General features: G+C 43.6%; 1 protein-coding gene and 1 non-coding gene across 4 annotated transcripts; one reads left to right on the top strand and one right to left on the bottom strand.

Annotated features, from left to right (window-relative positions):
* Positions 1-1,137: 1,137 nt before the first annotated feature.
* TIPRL (TOR signaling pathway regulator) lies at positions 1,138-19,643 on the bottom strand. Of its 3 annotated transcripts, none has more exons than XM_059674593.1 (7): positions 19,408-19,637; positions 13,759-13,938; positions 13,005-13,104; positions 11,411-11,542; positions 6,482-6,577; positions 4,235-4,297; positions 1,138-3,292 (listed from the first exon to the last, which is right to left on the bottom strand). In XM_059674593.1, exons 1-7 carry the CDS (start codon positions 19,611-19,613, stop codon positions 3,149-3,151), a joined length of 921 nt encoding a protein of 306 aa, XP_059530576.1. In that variant the 5' UTR covers positions 19,614-19,637; the 3' UTR covers positions 1,138-3,148. The 3 variants fall into 3 exon arrangements, 2 of the variants coding, with proteins under 2 accessions (XP_059530576.1, XP_059530577.1); XR_009449887.1 differs by lacking the exon at positions 1,138-3,292 and adding an exon at positions 7,124-7,345 and having other exon boundaries at positions 4,273-4,297; positions 19,408-19,643; XM_059674594.1 differs by lacking the exon at positions 13,759-13,938 and having other exon boundaries at positions 19,408-19,639.
* On the top strand, positions 14,921-15,027 carry LOC132221495 (U6 spliceosomal RNA). The gene has a single exon (XR_009450024.1). It is a non-coding gene; the product is annotated as a U6 spliceosomal RNA (small nuclear RNA).
* Positions 19,644-20,568: the final 925 nt, after the last annotated feature.

The raw sequence follows: 20,568 nt of genomic DNA, 5'->3' as shown, positions 1-20,568 counted from the left end.
CCAAGGTCAGGGGTATTTGCTTGGCCTCCTCTAGCAGTGACTGTCAGAGCATTTCCGACTTCTGCCCCAGAGCCTGAAGGGTTTGCCTTTATTTCCGCCCCCCCCCCCCCAAAATCAAGGGTTTTTCCCTGGGTCTGAGGGTAATGTGATGTGTTGGTCCTCCCCACCAGCAGCCTAAGACTTGAATCCCTCAAGGAAAGGGTCTGGGGGAAGCGGGCAGGGTTTCATACCTATGCCTCCTGCCTCCTGCCTGCCTGAGCCACTAACAGGAGTTCCCCCCTTCCCGCCCCAGCATCTGATGAGCGCCTGGTGTAGACCCTTGAGAAGAACTCTGTTTCTTATTTGAGACTCCCAGCTCTTCCCAACTGATGGCTAGCCCGTACGCAGCCTTTAAAAAACCTGTTAACATTTTAGCTTTTTATTCCTTACCTGCTTGTAAAGTGGCCACCTGTCTCACGTTCTTCTTGAGACAAAGCAATTTGTATGTCCCATCTCATCAGAGGGCTCGTCACTCTTTGGGATTCAGTTTACTCTGCCGTGCAAACCCAGCTCTCTCTGATACACCCAAAGAACACTGGCATTCTGTAGCTTCCACAGACTTTTCTCCTTGTTAAATTCGAAGTGACATTCTCTTGAGGCTTTCTACATTCTCTTAGAACCTCTACTAATAGTCATTTATTCTCTTAAATCAGTGTTACTTCCATCACTGCACTTATTAAAATCTGTAATTATTTTTACTTTGTCTCTTCCATTAGACTTTAACCCCATGAAGACATAAACTCTATCTCTTACTGCAATCCCTTCTAGCACCATATGGGACACTCAAAACTACATGGGGGGAAAAAAAAAACTACATGGAAGGAGGACCTACATAATACTTTCAACAATAAAAATTTAAAAAAAACTACAGAAATATGCATACAACAGGTATTCACATTTTCAAGAAGAGAAAACATTAACCCAACACACAGTAAACACTGGCTAGTTGCAACATCCAGAGAGTACTGGGGTACAGAGGGAGAGAGAAAGAACCCAAAAGCTAAACTGGGATTATATCAGATTTTCCTTTATAATCAGTCTGGAGATTCTGGCCATGATGTTGACCAAATTCATAACAAAAAGCACAAACAAGAAAGGTATACCAAACCATTCTTTAATTAAGCTTTAAGAAAAACTTAAGTCAATGAAATAGCAAAACAGATCAATAATTCCTTATTGTTTATTCTCCTCTTACAAAAAGACACTTGGGACAAATGAATACAGAATGGCATATGTCTTATTCAGCAATGGGCAAATACAGGTTTTCTTGGTATTCTCCATAGGAATAAACTCGTGAATTTTCAGAAGTACATTTTCCTATGCACCACTCATCTTCTATAAAACAAGGTCAGTTCTTTTAATTCCCTGCAATGTTTAACAATGAAGCAAAATAAGCAATCTAAGACTGACTCAAGGAGCAAGACATCTGAATCAAGTTTTAAAAGATATATATGATACTGCCCAGAAATTTCAACTAGTGAATATTCTTATAGGTTTTTCATTTCTTACAATTTGCATGAAAAAAAGAGGCTATTCTGTTCAAATCTGCATGGCAAATAAAATAACACAGAAAGCTGAGTACAGTATGATTACTTTCCTGGCCTAAGAGAAAACATTAAATTCAGGCATATTTAATGCACAGTGAACATGCCATGTGTTTTTGTAAAGTTAACAAAATCTTGATTTCCTATATGTCACAGGTGATGCAACAGACGGCAAATACCAAAACCATTTGAGACCAAAATTGGGTAATACAATTAGCAAAACAACAATACACACAAGAGTGCACCAGAGTTCGAACAAGGAATGAATATCCAATTGTATTGTTCACTAAAACTTATCATCAGGCTAATAATACCTGAAGAGCTTTGCTAACACTTTTATTTAAATATTCTTATTTAATGATTTATCCATCAAGTAGAAATATGTACAACAGTTATTTCAAACCAGGAAAAACGGGGATGATATTTTTTCCCCTGACCTATAAAAAAGTCATTTTAAAAATCCATTTTAAGTGATTCCTTACTTGGTGCTTTATAACCACTTTCCACTTTAGGAAGATCATTTAGAAAGGCAGGAACGAATATACAATGTTTAAAAGGTCAAATGGACTTTAAATGTACTTTTGAGTACTTTCTGGACTACCCAGCTCTTGTACTAATTACACTTTACTGGATTCCCTGTAATGTTAACAATATGAATCTTAAAATCGGAAAACTGGCTTTGATATTTAAAAATTAGCCCCCTCCATAGCTACCTCTCAAATATTTTAAGCAGAAAATTAATCTGGTTGTTAAGGGTTGATGTGATATGTGCGAACCACAATCCATATGGATTCTTTAAACTTTTAGGACTAATACCAACCTCAATATTCAATGGATTTACCCACTCTGAGGCTGCGTGGAAGATGGAAGTGAAAATGTCAGTACTAGCAGAAGCGCATAGGAAATAGCACCCGAAGATGGAAAGACAGCTCTGCATTCTGCTATTAATGCCAAACCAGGCTCGTGTGTTTCCATGGGCTCCATAGCTTACGTTCTCCAAAAGACTAGGTTATTTGGTTCTATGTCTGAAATTTTCTTTAAACTTCAAGAGTCAATTTAAATTTAGAGAGGAAATGTACATTTCTTTAATATTGGGGTGAAGATCATTAAAGTATGAGGTCAATTTCCTGGGAGGCAAGTCAGGACTGTGCAGCAGTGGGAAAACACCACAAAGCCCAGGGTGCAAGGGGACAACATGCACACAGCAGCCCCGAGTCGCATGCGACCTAGGGATTTAGAGCGACCGCCTCCCAGGGGAGGACAGTGTTTCCTAATGGATACAGAGTACGCCCACTGCTCATGACACAGACACCTCACTACTGATGACATCCCCGTGACAAGTTAGAAATGCAAGTGAACTCCAGGAAACAAATCTGGACTATGAACGTGAGGACAGTACAAACAGTAGTTGGGTGGAATCTCCCTGCAGCAATCTTTTTCTTTCCTTTAAAGTCTACAGGAAATCTGCACATAGACAAGGCAATTACTTCTCATAATAAAAAAACTTCATCCACATCGTCAAAGTCTCCATCGGATTCCACGCTGAGTAGCTGGTGTGTCACATTCTATTCCACAGGCGCATTTGCTTGTGAGTCTGTGGGTTTCTGATCAATTTTTTCTGGAAATAATAGCTTCTCACAGACTGTCTCCTTGATCGGTAAATGCTGTGACATTTCATTAGGTTCCGTGAAGAGGGAAGGTGGGACATGCTGGGAAACACGTAAATTATATCAGCAACGATTCGGTTATTGCACTGACACTTTTTAGAAAGCTGGCCATAAAGCATGCTGGTTTTAAGGTGAAGTACGGAACTGTAGGTAAGGAGCACCACCCAGTACCTGGTAATAACAGGTACTTTGTTCCTGACGCTTCGGCTCTGTTACTTAATGACACAAAGATCACGGGGATATGGTATTTACAACGCTGCCATAAATGTCCTAAGAATTCAATACCTCTTTTCTTTCTACTGAATCTTTTTTATTTCTCTTTGAATTTAGTACCACTTAGTCCAGTCCCCTTTCTCTGTGGCTACTGTACCGGGAAGGCACTAGCCTTCACTTAGAGTGCAGTGTGCGCAGTAACTTCTCTAACCGTGTACACTCTGGGCCCAGACAGAGGTACGCACAAAGGGTGAAAAAACAATGTCAAGTCTGCAGGAAGGTATCACATTTTCAGCAACTTATTGTAGAATTGTAAATCCCAAGGAAGCCCTTTACAAGTCCCAGGGGAGCAAAAATAGAGAGAAATTCTGCCAAAAAGAACAAGTCATGGTGTGAAATTACCACACTTGAGGGGAAAAGAGCCTGGGTAGGAAGACATCACAGGGTGGCAAGTGGAAAGAACATCCAGGTGGTGCCAATCAGCGGGAGGTGTGACTCCAGGTAATTCCCACCTGTGGATCTCAGCTTTTCCAGATTAAATGTGGAAATCAGATGAGATGATGACTATAGTACCCAGCAACTCTAACTGTTCTTGTATTTGAGGTAAGCTCACAGTTCTATCGAGTAGGAGCCACCCTATTGAGCCCTTTGGGTGAATGAATAGGTTTAAGGATGCAGATTTGGGTGGTTGGGTGGGTGGGGTGGGGTGAGGGATATGTATCTAAAAAGAAAAAAATTCTACATCTGAAAACTGATATTAAAATGCCGTACCATTAAATTAGCAATTCTGCTCTCTCGTGATGTATATTCTCGTAACATGTAGGTCTTGTCGGCCTAGGTTTAAAAATAAAAAAGTTGCAACAAGTTTACTTATATTTATTTTATAATCCTTTCTATCAAGCAAAGCTGCTTACATTTTAGTACAGGTTGTGATGGTGGCATGAACTCCAATGAGACTACCTTATTCTCCAGTGAGAGAACAGCTATTTAACTCTTACCAAGAATTCTGAATTGTTCATTCCAATCCCTATAAATCATAGTAACATCAGACACAAAAATATAAGCAGATTTAGTAATTACCATGTAAGAGAAACACAAGCAAGATTTTACCTTGAAAGTAAATATGTATATAAGTGAGAAATGCAAGAGATTTTCCTGTCACTCAAGTTCAGAACTACAGCTTTTCCTTAAGCTACAATATTATCATTACCTACATAACTGCAGCTACTTTTATGTTCCAGAAAAAAACATCTCCAGTCAAGGCACATACAAGAATCAACCAATGAATGCATAAATAAGTGAACAACAAATCGAGATGTCTCTCTCTCTCTCTCTCTCTCTCTCTCAAACCAATTAATCAACAAAAAAAATTTTTAAGTTTTTTAAAGTTAGGTTTTAAAGCAGCAATTTATCATAATTTGTTTTTAGAGGCATTTTTCTTTTTTTTTTTTCTTTTTTCTTTTTTAAATATATTTTATTGATTTTTTACAGAGAGGAAGGGAGAGAGATAGAGAGCTAGAAACATCGATGAGAGAGACATCGATCAGCTGCCTCCTGCACATCTCCTACTGGGGATGTGCCCGCAACCCAGGTACATGCCCTTGACCGGAATCGAACCTGGGACCTTTCAGTCCGCAAGCCGACGCTCTATCCACTGAGCCAAACCGGTTTTGGCGAGGCATTTTTCAATAAAAGAAAACCACAAGATTAAACTCCGTAAGGTTTCAGTCTTTCATATCAAAAAAGACAGATTAGTGTTCATTGTAAACAATCCAATAATAAAGTATAAATCATCAGCATCACAGCTCCTATAGATAACTATCCTTAACGTTTAGAAATCTCTGCACATCTTTCCAAAGCAGTTAAATATAACTCTCTTGCATTAATTTTAATGACTAAATATTTTTCTATTATATGGATACAAAGTAAAAATTTTAATCAATGTCCATTCAATGGGCAGTAAGTGTCCTCCTTCCCTCCTGTTTGAATTACAAACAACATTGCCATATACATACTGATTCATATTTGTGGGTTATTGTATATTAGAATCTTTTTTAGGGTAATTCCATAAAAACTCAATATTGTTGAGTTAAAACATAAGCATTTTAAAATTTAGATTGATTTCACCCTTTCTGAAGGAAAACAATGCAGCCTATTTTTAGTATCCTGTTACCGCTTTTAAACAGAAAAGGCCCATCAGAGCCCCCGTATTATTTCCGGGGGAAAGCCTTCCCGAAGTCAGGATGTGGGAAACGACCAATGCAATCCCATCCCAGGGCTCAGATCCCCGCTCTGCCACCACTAGCTGTCCCATGTGGTTGATATTAAAGTCAGTCAGTCGTTTTTTACCTCGGCTGCGTCAGCTAAGAGACAGAGATCACACAGCACAGGTTTCACTGGGTTGTTAGGAGAGGTAACCATTACCTGACAGCCCTGACACTGGCAGTCTCGTCTCTAATTCATCACCCCACAAATCTGAAGTTAAAAATTCATTCACAAAGGCAGGCCATGGGGAAGCTACTGGAAGAGTTTTCATGACTCAGTTTAAGCCTCCCCCCTCCTTTTAAAAAAAAATAAACTTTGTTAATAGTTCCTTGAGATGGAGCACAAGCTTTCAAACTTTAGAAGAACTTTCCAGTATCAGGACATTATGTAAACCAGCGGTCGCCAACCTTTCGGACCTCACAGACCACCAGTGGTCCTCGGACCACCGGTTGGCGACCGCTGATGTAAACAATACATACTATAAACAAAGGTAAGAGTTCAAGGACAGTTTTCTTAAACACAGATAAGTACAAACAATTTTTTAAGAAGCATCAGACCCCAGTAGGGAGTGTCTTGTCGAACGAAGTTTCAGCTGCCAGAACTTTTGGAAAAGACGGAATGTTTCAGTAACCACGGTTATGAAGCATGCCATAGACTATAAAGCACTGTTCAATTTCAAATTCTCACACAGACATGAAACAACACAAAGAGGCCCAATATCAATTAGTACACTCGTCAAATGAGATTAGATACCTCGTGGTAAAGTCTCGTGTCATTCATTCTGATAAGCACTCCATCAATTCTCAAGAAAAACCGCAAAAGCAGGAAAAAGCTGGAAGGCATTACTCTCTGAAAGAAAAAAAGTGCATTAATATTTTAATGACAATTAAATATTGTTACTGTGCTAAAAGAAAATGAATTTGTTAAAGCATGGGAGGAGGGCTGAATTAGCATTATATAGGAATCTCTGAACTAGAGGTTCTTTGTTGTAGCACCAACTAAGGCTCAAAACTTTGTGTATATTATTTAACATCCTGGTTTCAGTTTCATACCATAAAAATATTTTTTTTCTAGGTCAAAAAATATTTATCTTAAAAAGACAGCACAGCTCTGGCCAGTGCTGCTCGGTTAGGACATCGGCCTGAGCACAGAAGTATCTCAGGTTCAATTCCTGGTCAAGGGCATATATATACCTGGGTTGCAGGTTGCATCCCTGGTCCCGATGTTTCTCTCTCACTCCCACCCACTTTCCCTCCCTTCTACTCTCTAAAATCAATGGGGAAAAATATCCTCAGATGATGATTAAAAAAAAAAAAAAATTGGAAAAAAACAGACAACACATACCTAAATAATGAGAAAATTGTAATGTTCACTTTAAAAAATGGTAGTACTTACAGTAAATGGTAACACCAGTAATACCAAAATGAAAGAAGAACCTAGTTCTTTGTTGCTGCTCATCTTTTATTCACTTTATGTAAAATAAAGACTCGAGACCTGAACTGGAATGCTCTAACGCAGTGCAGCTGATTAGGTACTGTGTCCTACTGCCAAAGCCAAGTTCATCAGGTCATCATTCCCGTCCCTGACATCTTCCATCTGTGGCACATCTATAAATGTCTGTTTCCCAAATACAACCGGGAAGCCACAGTTAGTGGAGAGCGAAAAGGTAGATTCTGGTGGCAAGGAGAGAGGGGTGTGGGGTCCTCAGGTCATCAAAAACAATATGTTTGACCATTTACTAAATAGATTTTTACTGCCTACCAAGTTCAAATTCTTATTACAGCAGGTATTGGATTTATATAGATGCAAGGATACAATCCCAGTGTTCAAGGAGTTTATCAAAGAGGAAAACAGACATATCCAATGTGGTGGCTGCTGTACAGAGGTATGCACAAGGTTTGAAAAGCACTCAGAGGAGCCCACCCAGGGTGGCTCAGTGGTTGAGCATCAACCTATGAACCAGGAGGCCACGGTTCCATTCCTGGTCAGGGCACATCCCTGGGTTGCAGCCTGATCACCAGTAGGGGGTATGCAGGAAGCAGCCAATCCATGATTCTCTCTTATCATTGATGTTTCAATGGGGAAAATTCTATCCCTCTCCCTTCCTCTCTGAAATCAATTATATATATATATTTTTTAATATTTTATATATATATATATATTTTTTTTTCTTTTTTCTTTTTTAAGTGCTCAGAGGAAGTACCTGAGTCCACTGACAAAAGTCAGCAAGAGTGATACCTGAGTGGAAGGAAAGCTGGCTGGGAGTTCTGGCTGTAGAGGAGGCGGCAGGTACCAAGTACATGAAACAGGAAGCTACATTCAGGGAACTGCCTGGAGTTCCATATAAGCACAGGGCAACATTAACCAAGAATAAAGAATAACAAGATAACCCCATGATGGTAGTGGCTTAACTGCCTAAGAGTCCCCAGCCACAGGTCAAGCTCTTTCCTGCCCTTGACCTTTCCCCACCCTGTTCCCTGACCTGGAGTGTTCTCCTGGCCAGCACTTCCTGTCCTTCAGAGCTCAATGCAAAAGTGGCTTCTACATAAGGGCCTTTCCTACACTGCATGTCATCGCAGATTCCCCTTGTTATTCCCTCTCACAGTACTCATTACAAATGAACAGGTCTATAACTGTATCCATTTATGTGTTTACTTGCTTAAAGCCTCTATTTGACTATAGGTTCCATGGTGGTGGGAATACTGGCTTCGTTCAGTACCAGATCCCCGCTGCCTAGAAAAAGAGCCAGCACACAGCAGGTGGCCCTTAGCTGTGGGCTGAACAAAAGAGGCCAGATGCTCGCTGCTGGGAAAAGGGCTGAGTCAGATGCACTGGGGTGGGCTAAACAGCAAGGGACCCAAAGGAAGACGCAGTAACACAGAGCAGGAGGCAGCACTGACTACGACAATATGTCACAGCAAGTCAACCTGAAAACACATCATTACCCAGCAGCGCGCTAGTTAAAATGTATGGGAAAGAATGACTTACAATATTTCTTCCAATTCAAAATTAGTAAACATGACACAACACGGAAGCAAGCTGAAGTACCGTTTCTGCACTGCACAGTGGGGAGACCAGGAATTAGAGGCCTGTGTGCTAGTCCCAATCCTACCACAATCCACGTATATTTTAAGACAATGGCTCCCTCCTAAGGGCATCTGGAAAGCTGTGGTGAGCAACAATGATGAGCAACCAGCACCAACATTCAGGAGTTAAGGACCAGAGACGGTCGCTGTTCTGCAGTGCACAGCACGACTCTATACAACAAAGTCCAACCCTGCATCCCACAGACTTCCACATCTCTCACCTGGCATCTACTAAACTTAGAACCTAATTCCATTTTACATATAAATAAAAAACTCACTCAATTATCCATAAAGGCAATGGCCTTGTAAACTAAGGAGAGATTATACTTCGTTTTGTTTGGAATTTTATTATTTCACTTTGAAAAATGCATCAATGGAATGCCAGCCTGTGTTCTCTGAGTCACTGACTGTCAGCCTGCATCTGTAACTGTCACACCCACAGTGACTCAATATGCACACACAAGCACCTGGCAACTTCACTATGTCATTTAGTGGTCATATTATGCACTTACCTAGTGAAATACATCTCATTTTATTCCAAGTCAATTTCTTTTAAATTATAATTAGGACATTATGTTAATTTACTGAAAAGTAGTACCTTACCTATGAATTTCATTTCAGGTAGTAAATGGGAGAAGGTACTTACAGTATTTGGTTAAAGAAAAAAAAAATGGAGTGATGGGTCTGATGAGATGGCAGAGCAGTAACTTAGAGCAAGTCACTGAATCACCCAGGTTTTAATAACCTCTATATTAAAAGCGGGGCGTGAGGAACGACCTCAGGCTCTCTCTGTAAAGTCCCCCGGACGGCATTTCTAACAAGGGCCCCCGCACCAGCACTGCGGAGTCGTCGGCGCCCTCCTCCATGAGACGTGTCCTACCCCCGACTCTCTGGCACCACATCCCTGCATCCTCCAGACATCTCTACTTCTCAGCTAGTCTCTGCTTCCATACAAGGGAACGTCATTGGTCCACACTCATACCTCCAAGTGCACTAAGTGAGAAGAAAAACGTCTCACGGTGATGATTACTCTTCGGTCTGAGACTTACTATTTGCTCTGGTATACACATGTTCCATTTATGCCCACACCCTCTCCAACACTTTCACCCACACAAACACGTGTGCTCCCCACATGCCTACCCACTTGCATACATCACAGACATAGCCACCCACTTGGGTACAAGTGCTCAACCAGATATGCACATCATAATGAACACTCAACACCGCCAGCTCTGTGAGTGGGTAGACAAATGGAAAGGTACATGACTGAATGAGTCAGCATGAAGAAATCTAAATGACAAAGATAAATTGGGGGAGAATTATGGGTGAATAGGGAGTGGGATGCTCAGAAAACAGTGATGTAATGCTAGAATAATAGAGATATTGGTTCAAAATTAGTTACCCCAACTTAGATAAACTAGTCTTTTGGGAAGTCATTTATAAAATACAGAGGCTAAACTAAATGATTCTGTAAAAATTCATTACAATTCCAAAATCCTAGGATTCTACAGAAATCTTGACTTTAAAGCAAATTACTGCTGTTTTTGATTTATTGTTTTCATTCTTAACTAGAGACCCAGTGCATGAATTCGTGCACGGGTGGGTTCCTCGGCCTGGTTGGCAATCCGACTTGGGGGGGGGGGCCCCCCCGCGGGAGGTTAGCCATGAGAGGTTGGCTGTGGGGGCGCACTGACCACTAGAGGGCAGCTCCTGCATTGAGCATCTGTGCCCTGGTGGTCAATGCACGTCATAGCTACCAGCTGATCGTCCAGTCTAATGGTCGCTTAGGCTTTTATATGGAGAGATTATTGTTTAAATCACCATACTCACCATGATTGTGCTTTGAGAACAATGTTTGATGCTAGGGCCCATCTTTGACAGACCTTATGGTAAGTGCTATAATGGAGCGGTTAAAAATAATGTATTTTTGGAGTATGGACAAGGGATATTTAACTCTGCTGTGGAGGGCCTCATAGAGGAGGTGACATTTTAGCTAGGTGTTAAAGAATAAGGCATTTAATAAAAAGTTGTGATTTCTCTGGAAAATGTTAAGAAACCCAATTACAACCTAATATAAACAAATATGAGTAACTGTGGCGGCCTGCTTGTTTTCTTTTTACGCATGTTTCACTAGCGGCATTGGTAATGGAAGCAGTCCGTCCTCCAAGGAACTGATACTTGTCATTCCTGTTTTCACTTGGATGCTGGAAGCTGAGTGTAGTTTATGGGGCACTGAGTCCTGACACATGGTCATTTCCTTACATAGTATCCACCTTGCTGTCTGCTCAGTCTCTCCACATTGTTTTTAGTTCAAAATGTGAAAATTAAGTCATAGTTTTCATTCAAATTACATAATAAGCAAACAAAGTACAAAGTGACCAGGCAGGTCTTTAAAAAATGCTTTGCTAAAGCCTTAAAAATATATTAAGATTTTGTGAATTTTATAACAGACATTAATTAGTAAGATGTACTCTAGACTCAAATGAAACTGTACATGATATCATATTAAGACGGTATAATTCAAAGTGAGTCTTACATTTCTGACCAATGGTAGAAACAGAAGAAAGAAATTTTAAACAAAAATCACAATACTCACAATTTTCACACTTAGGCTTGAAACTCCATGATCATGAAGTTCATCCTCAAACAGGAGAACTTCTTCAAAAAACTTAATCTGCTCTCTGGCTTTCAATTTCTCTGTATCTATATGATCTGTTGTAGGCACAACCTGAAAGAAAAATGTCAGAAGGAGCACATAAAAGTCTTTCCGAGGAGCTGGAGACATAGGAAAGTCGCTAATGCTACTCCACAGCCTCCAGGAGGCTTTTCCTAAGTCAGCCCACAGTCATCACCATCATTACTGCATCGGATTAAAACAAGTTCCCGAAATTTCCTCACTCCTGGCAACCATGTGCCAGAGGGCCCCAGAGCTCTTCAATCAGGAGAGAGGAGAAAAGACGTGAACTTATGAAGCATTGTAAGGGTCTGACGAACTTTGCTCCCCATGAGACTGCAAAGGAGGGATTTTTGTCTGTTCTCTGTGTACCCAGGGCTCCTAGGGTTACTGCCCAGCACATAGTAAGAGCTCAAGAATGAATGAATGAATGAATGAATGAATGAATGAATGAATGCATGGTTTCTCAAAAACTGTGTTTTTGTCTTGGAAGCAGCACAAAATAGTTAACGCTTGGGATACAGAAGTGGCAGCAAGTGAAGACAAGAATTAAGTTGCTGCCACGAACTTCCAGCTTCCCAAGATTCTAACAATCTCCGCAGAGACCAGGAGCCCCCACACAACCCTAACGCCTTACATTTCTGCCTAAATACCCACACATGATATGGGGTCTCCAATAACTACTTTTAATGAAAATAGTTACAGTGAAATACATTTTGTTCTCTATGACAAAATGTGATACTTACAAACAGCAACCTAAGCCAAATTTTCCTCATTTCAGTCACACTGTAAGATTTCAAAATAAATAATAGGCAAACAAAGCAAATAAATAATAAGTAAATAAAGCTCCCAATAGGAGACCTACCTATTCCACCTTCTTGGTGTATTTATCATGGAGTAATCCACCCTAAGCAGGGCTTACATGATGCACTTTAACATTCACATAGCGCTTTAGAATCTACGGGGAGCTTTCCCATGGATGACCTCGCATCAAAATTCTGCTGTGAGGCAGACATATGTTTACCCAATTTACTGATGAGACTAAGACTCAGATAAATAGATTAAGTAACTCCCCTAAGATCATACCAGTTCCCACATAGTACAGGCAGGACAGAAGTCCTATTTGCCCACATCTCTATTCAACTGTACAACTTGGAGCTGTTGCTATCAGGTCTGCCTAAAGCAGCGGTTCCAAACGGTGGTCCATGGACCACTGGTGGTCCGTGAGGTCTGAAAGGTTGGCGACCACTGGTCTAAAGCACAGGCCTGAACACCCCTCGATAGTGACAACATTAAGGCAGTAGTTCACTGCCCCCAACCACATGTAATTAAAATCCCTCCACTTTATTTCCTGCTGATAATCAATAAGCAAAATCCCTCATATTAGGTTCTGAAGCCCCCACGACAGAAATAAACATGTGAAAGTAGTAGTAAAACATAAGCCATTACTAGAAAGTTCTAATGCCAAGACTGTCCAAGACAACTAATGACTCATAAAAGCAAAAATAACAGTTACCTTTAACTTGTGGGATTCTCCAAGTAATGTTCCCTTATAATCTGTTGTAAAGGTCCAATCGTATGGTTTAATAACTTCCTTGGAGTGCTCACCCTCGTTCCTCAAATACCAAAATAAGAAGGATCAGATTTAGTGACGCAGCATGCAGATCATCTGCATTCATTATCACACCAAATTACATTCCACACATGATGTAAAACCTCCTACTAATACACACGCTTGTCAGAATTCACTAACACAAGGCCTTCTTCCTTCCTCACACTTATTGCTGTTTAACTTGACCTGTGCTGAGTAGTCTTCCCAATTAGTCGCTACACTGCCTGAGGACCTTTTTTAAAGCCCATCCTCCTTCATATTCTCCAAGGTGCCTAGTACATAACAGGCACAAAGTAAATAATTGCTGCTTTGACTACCAAAGAAAATAAATTTTTCTTAATTTCAAAGGTCCTCAAATTTTCAATGCAAATCACAGCATTTTTCTTGAAAAACAGGAACATTCAAGTACACAGTGTACTCTTCACTAAAGAACACTAAACGCTCAAAAAAGAAACTCCACAGAGCTCAGCTCAAATGTTACGCAATTAACTCAAGAAGCATTTAAGAGGTGGCATAACTAATCTCCATGTTATAGATGAGAAAGATTAATTTTAGAATAATCCAACTACCAAGTTTAATAATAATACTAGCCCCCCATTCTAATATCGTTTCTTTCAACTCTCTTCTCGGTTTCACCCACAACTGCCCGGACTCTCACCTGCTCTCCTGCCACTCCTCCGCACAGGCCACTTTAAGCATTCCTTGGTAGTTATTCACACATCTCAAAGCATCTGTAGCATTGAACTCAATCCCAAAGCCAGAACCATGCTGGATTCTTAAAACGTTGTCTCCAAACATCATCTCGGGGAGGGATGGCATATGCAATTCATCAGCTAACCTATGCACAACCAGAAGTCAGGCAGGATTATTTTATATCACTGTTGACACTTTGGTTTCCTTCTCATCCCTACATTACTGAGTAAGTTAATTAACATGATATATTTTGTAGAGTCTATAAATGCTTCCATCATCTATTCTCTCTATGTATATCTTTTTTTTTAACCTTAACCTGAGGGGAGATTTTATGTATATTTTCGAGAGACAGGAAGGAGGGGTAGAGAGAGAGAAACATCCATCAGTTGCCTCCCGTATGTGCCCATCTGGGGAGAGAACCCGAAACCTTTGTGGTGCACACAATGCTCCAACCAACTAAGCGACCGGCCAGGGCTGTGGGCTTGGCAGTGGGCTAAAAAACAGGTAACAAATAGAGAAGTAAATACATAATATATTATCTGTAGTGGTAAGCGACATAAAGATAATGGTGGGGGCCTGTTTTAGGTAGGATGATCAGAGATTGCTTCTGAGATAGAATTTGAGCCTCAAAACTACCTTGTGAGCTGAGAAACGCTGAGTTTAGGTACCTAATGACAGATTACAGAGCTAGTAAGTAGTAACACCAGGCCTCCTCCATTATGCCAGCTGCTTTATAAATACTTGAGCCTTGTCCTGCCTCACCCAGCCAGCATGGCTCAGTAGTGGAGAGTCAACCTGTGAACCAGGAGGTCACAGTTCAATTCCTAGTCAGGGCACGTGCCTGGGTTGCAGGCTCAATCCCTATCCCCAGTGTGGGGCATGCAGGAGGCAGTCAATCAATGATTCTCTCTCATCATTGATATTTCTATCTCTCTTTCTCTCTCCCTTCCTCTCTGAAATCAATAAAAGTATATTTAAAATAAATAAATACTTGCCCCTCATTTGGCCAACCTCATTAGAAAACAAAGTTATATTTGACACACTATGAAGCCAGGATCACAAATTATTAATCCACAGATGTGTTTTGATTTGCCTGAACAATATTTGAAATAGTTGCCAACAATGACGTGCTTGCTTCAGCAGCACATATACTAAAATTGGAGCAATACAGAGAAGATTAGCATGTCCCCTGCACAAGGATGATATGCAAATTCGTGAAGCGTTCCATATTAACAAAACAAAACAACAATGACTGAGAGATAGTTGTCAACACAAATTGAGAGTCTTTTTAGGAATCTGGACTCGTGGTTTCTCTTTTTTGAAAAAAAAAGGAAGACTGGCAGTGCTGGGCCTGGCAATCCACACAGCACTGACAGGCTGAGGCGGAGTAGAGGCTGCCCCCTTTTAACTGGGACCCTGGTGGTGCACTAGTCCCCTTAACCCTTAAGAAAGTTGAGTTTATAAAGGTTTTTAAGTGGAAGCTACTCACTTCTGAAAAAAGCAGCTATATATATAAATCACTATGCCCAGGACCCATCATCACCTCAGTCAAAACCAGGACTTTCAATTTAGGGATGTAAGTTCAGCTTCTCAACCAAAGGCAATTATCTATGGGCTGGCAGGAACCCTTCAATGTTAGCCTGAGAACTCTTGCTGAATTGAATCATGGCCAAATAAGTATACTCTGACCTCTCTTTTCATAAGTCTGAATGACAGCCAAAGGAAGCACAGACCAAGAGAGGTGGCAGGAAAGAGCAGTGTGAGGTGGAGAGGGTGGAAATGTTAAATGACAGCAAGGAAGCAGCGAGCAGAAAGCAGAGATGGAGAAATCCTATATAATAAAAGCCTAATATGTAAATCGATCGAATGGCAGAACCGGTCACTATGACCACCAGGGGATAGATGCTCAACGCAGGAAGCAGTGCTGAGGAGCAGTGAGCCAGGCTCATGGCTGGCAAGTGCAGTGGTGGTGCCGGGAACCTCTCCCACCTCCACTGCAAGTGGGCGGTAAGGAGCGAGGGGTCCCAGACTGCAAGAGCCCGGGACTGCGAGAGGGATGTCTGACTGCCAGCTTAGGCCCGACCCCCCCCCCCCGGGGGGCCCGGACTGTGAGAGGGCGCAGGCGGGGCTGAGGGACCCACCCCCCCAACCCTCCCACCCTTCCTACCCCCCCCCAACCCCCCAGTGCATGAATCTTGTGCACTGGGCTTCTAGTAACAGTAATAAGAGTAGAGACTTGTATATAGTTACTGTTGGGGCCACAAGAACTACTGCTCATTTTCTGAGATAATTCCTGTGTTTGATTTTCTCCTCACATACTATTAAATTCCCACCACTTAAGGCAACTTGGGTCTCTGTTCCTTGTTACCTAAAAGCAGAGGTTCTATGGAAGCGAATTTTCCAGTTACCCTATGTACCAAATTTATTTTGTGGAAAATTTTCAAAATGTAATATAGACTTTTCTGTGTTCTTAAACAGAAAACAGAAAATATTATTTAACCTTTTCTTAATTATCAGAGATCATCACATTTAACATTCTTGTAAGATACTATGCTCAAGTAAAATGGAGTGTGTACACCCCTAGTAGTCCTATGAAATATTCCTGTTACATGTAAAAGAATCACTGTCACTAACTTACACAGCCTCAAATGTTCTAAATTCAGACTATCTTAAACACTGGCCAAACATAGTATCTTAATACCATTTCTTTCTCTTTTTTTAATTCATTTGTATTGATTTCAGAGAGGGAGGGAGAGAGAAACATCAGTGATGAGAGAGAATCATTGATCGCTGCCTCCTGCATGGCCCCTACCACGGGATTGAACCTGAAACCCAGGCATGTGTCCTGACCAGGAATCCAAATATGACCTCTGGGTCATAGGTCGACACTCAACCACTGAGCCACACAGGCTGGGCTTAATGCCATTTCTAAGGCCAACCTTCACTCTTAACAAATAGGTATTACCATTAATAAGGCAGGGAAGATAGGAGGCCTCTATGGGATTTAGATGTCTTAAATCATTAAAGAAAGCGTCCTTAATCCAATACTTCCCCTAATCCATTTATTTAGCACCCTAGAGGTTTTAACACCCGGGGTGATGCATCACAGAAAATTTAGACTGGGTGAAGGTCTAGCCTTTCTTTTGTCATAAGGAAGGACTAAGTATACTCTGGCAGATCTATTTTAGAAATAACAAATACAGAGATTAAAGACCTAGGATTTGAGTGCCTTTAAAACTCACCATGCAACCAGCCCCTCTTAGAGAGTCTGTAAGTACATTACACAGTAAACACAACTAGAGGCGACTGCTTTATAGATGCACAAGTTTACCTCTATGGCTCCAGGTTTCAATTATAAGGTGACGATTCCCAAACCAAAACCCACGGACAAGCCCTAGCCAGTTTGGCTTAGTGGATAGAGTGCTGGCCTGTGGACTGAAGGGTCCCAGGTTTGATTCTGGTCAAGAGCACATTCCTGTGCAGGAAGCAGCCAATCAATGATTCTCTCTCATCATTGGTGTTTCTATATCTCGCTTTCTCTCCCTTCCTCTCTGAAATCAATAAAAAACATTAAAAACAAAACAAAACACGGACAAGCCTTTTTTTTAATTGATTTTTAGAGAGAGAGGAAGGGAGAAGGGAGAGAGAAACATCAATGTGGGAGCAAAGTACCCATTGGCAGTCCCCCTACCAGAGATCAAGCCCGCAACTCAGCATCTGCCCTGACTGGAATCAAACTGGCAATTTTTTTTGGTGCAGGGGACCATGCCCAACCAACTGAGCCACACAGGCCAGGACCATGGACAAGTCTTTTTTAAGCTCCAGGATCAATACTATATCCAAATGCCTACTACATCTCCACTTTATGACCCACACACAACTTACATTCCAACTAAGGGAGCTCGCCCTCCATCTGACACCTGTCCCTGCTCCGCTCCCTCCCCTTGTTCCTGGCAGTGATTTCCATGCAACAGCCCCAGCCAGAAATCTGGTCTCAGGGTAGTCCTCCTTCTCCCTTCCTCCCCTATCCAATGGTCACCAAACCCAGGGACTTCATCTTCTAAGAAGTCTCCAATCCATCCTCCTTGTCACCTCCAGAGAAATCTTTCAGAGCAGCGATTTTCAACCTTTTTCATCTCATGGCACATGTATACTAATTACTAAAATTTTCCGGCACACCAAAATATATGTTTTACCAATCTGACAAAAAATATGTATTTTTGCCTTTCCGCCCGGCCACTTCCCTGCCTCAATCTTAAAAGGCCAGTGCTCCCCAGGGTTCCATCTCATGACCTTTTCCTTCTCTCCTAGAAGACTTTTAGATGATTTTCACTCACTCCCAAGGCTCCAGGTTTCAATTATAAGGTGACGATTCCCAAACCAAAACCCACGGACAAGCCTTTTTTTAATTTTAATTGATTTTTAGAGAGAAAGGATTCCGTCACACCGCAGGGCTACGATTGTGTTGGTGGTTGTCATTTTTTTTTATTTGAGAATCTAAGGGCATGCCCCGACTAAATAGTCAGGTATTGCATGTTTTAAAAATTCCTGCGGCACCCTGGTTGAAAAATCCCTGTTTCAGAGTCTACAGCTGATCATGCCGCTCCTCTGTACAAAAGTGCTCCCTGTGGTGGTCACATAAAATTCAGAACTCCTCAGCCTGTGGCTCAAAAGCTCTCTGGGCGATGTCTCCACCGCAGGGCCGGCTCCCCTTCTCACTCCTGCCCCTGGGGACCCCCAAGGGCCCACCACACAGAAGCGGTTCCTCCAACAAGTCAGGGCTCTCCCTCTCCCTCTCCTGGACCTACGCACCCTCCCCATCCCACCAACTTCATGGAGATGCTGGTCGGGCATCCGGCTGCCCGCGGCCTCTCCGCCTAACGCAGCTCACCGCACCCCGCGTCTCTGAGCCCGCGATTCTCCCAAGACCCTGCCTCCCTCCCGGATGTCTCACCATCCGTCTCTCCAGCGCCCGGCGCACCTGACGTGCTGAAAACCAAGCAAGCATATCGCCCCCATTAGTGACGCCCAGAAAGCAGGGCTGAGCCCCCCAGGAAGCAAGCATATCGCCCCCATTAGTGACGCCCAGAAGCAGGGCAGAGCCCCCCAGGAAGCAAGCATATCGCCCCCATTAGTGACGCCCAGAAAGCAGGGCTGAGCCCCCCAGGAAGCAAGCATATCGCCCCCATTAGTGACGCCCAGAAAGCAGGGCTGAGCCCCCCAGGAAGCAAGCATATCGCCCCCATTAGTGACGCCCAGAAGCAGGGCAGAGCCCCCCAGGAAGCAAGCATATCGCCCCCATTAGTGACGCCCAGAAAGCAGGGCTGAGCCCCCAGGAAGGAGAGGTGCAAAGGTGACCGGGGCAGGGACGTGGGGCAGGTAGGGATCCTCCGAAACAGCCCTGCGCCACCCAAACCGGGTCGAGTGACAGATTCGCGCAGGCGAACCCAACCGAGGGTCGGGAGGGTGATGCGGTGATTGACCGGGGCTGTCAGCCAGGGGGCGGCCTCGGCCTGGCCTCCGCCCTAGCGGAGGGTGGGGGCTGCGCGGGGCCGCCCTGCTCTCGCCCAGCCCAGCCCCAGCCCCGCGCCCCGCTCCGGGCCCGGAGCCTCACTTCTCCACATCCGCCGACTTCATGATGTGGGTCTTGGTCGCCGTCAGCGTCCAGGGCCCGAAGGAGAAGTCCCGGTGGCTGCTCTGGAAGCCGTGGATCATCATGGCCGCGGCGGGGGCGGCGCGGAGCGGGCAGGAGCGGCGGCAGCGGACACCGGTTTCCCCGCCTCTGCGGCCCGGCCCCCTCGGCTTCCGAGCCGTTACCATGCCCCGCCCCGCCCCGCCCCGCCGCCGACCCGACGCCCGCCCTTCTTTCCGCCCTCTTCTCCGCCCTGCGCTTTTTGCTTCCGGGACCAGGAGCCAACGTTGCGTGACCCACGTTACTTCACGACGCACCGGAAAAGGGGCGGAGGAGAAACAGGTGAGGGGCTGGGCTTCGCCCGCGCGGGGCGTGGTCAGCGTCGTGCGGCCCCCGGAACTCCTTGGGTGACGTCATCGAGGGGCGTTTACTGAACGGGAACCTCGGGCTTGGTCAGCGGTGGGAAGGGCAGACTGATGGACCCGCTGGGCCAAGGCAGGGGTTGGGAGGGTCCAGAGATGGTTGGCGGGGGAAGCCGGAGAGACAGGCGGACCCCTCGGGAGAACAGTAGGCAGGCAGACACTCCTGCTCCGACGGGGAAGGTAAACAGGAAGAGGGAAGGTGCCATCCAGGCTTGAAGATCCAGCCACAGAGCTGAGGACCAAGAGCGGATTTGTGCAGCACCGCAGCCGCAGAGTCGCTGTGCAGGCAGGGCACGTGTCAGAGCATCCAGCAAAGGCTCCGTCACAGAGGAGCGGGGAAGAACTAGACCCTGAGCTGGGAATGCACTTCCCTTTTTCTCATGCTTATGGTTAGATCAAGTTCCACCTCCACCCGCACCCTCCCCCCCCCCTCTTTAAAAAACCCTGGGGGTGCCCTGGCCGGGTAGCTCAGTTGGTTAGGCCGTTGTCCTGATACGCCAAGGTGGCGGGTTCATACAACAATCAACAAATGAATGCATAAATGAGTGGAACAACAAATTGATGTTTCTCTCTCTCTCCCTCACCAATAAATACATTTTTAAAAAGAAAAGAAAAACCTTGGTGGAGTCTCTGTTCCTTACAATCAAAGAGCTCTGTGGAAACAATGGGCTACTTTCAACATCTCCTTGAGTTGCCCTATCCACAACCCTTCATCCCCCAA

The sequence above is a fragment of the Myotis daubentonii genome, chromosome 18, assembly GCF_963259705.1.
Source record: "Myotis daubentonii chromosome 18, mMyoDau2.1, whole genome shotgun sequence".
NCBI lineage: Eukaryota > Metazoa > Chordata > Mammalia > Chiroptera > Vespertilionidae > Myotis > Myotis daubentonii.
The sequence above is the reverse complement of the archived record's forward strand: the minus strand, read 5'-3'. Positions and strand labels throughout refer to the sequence as shown.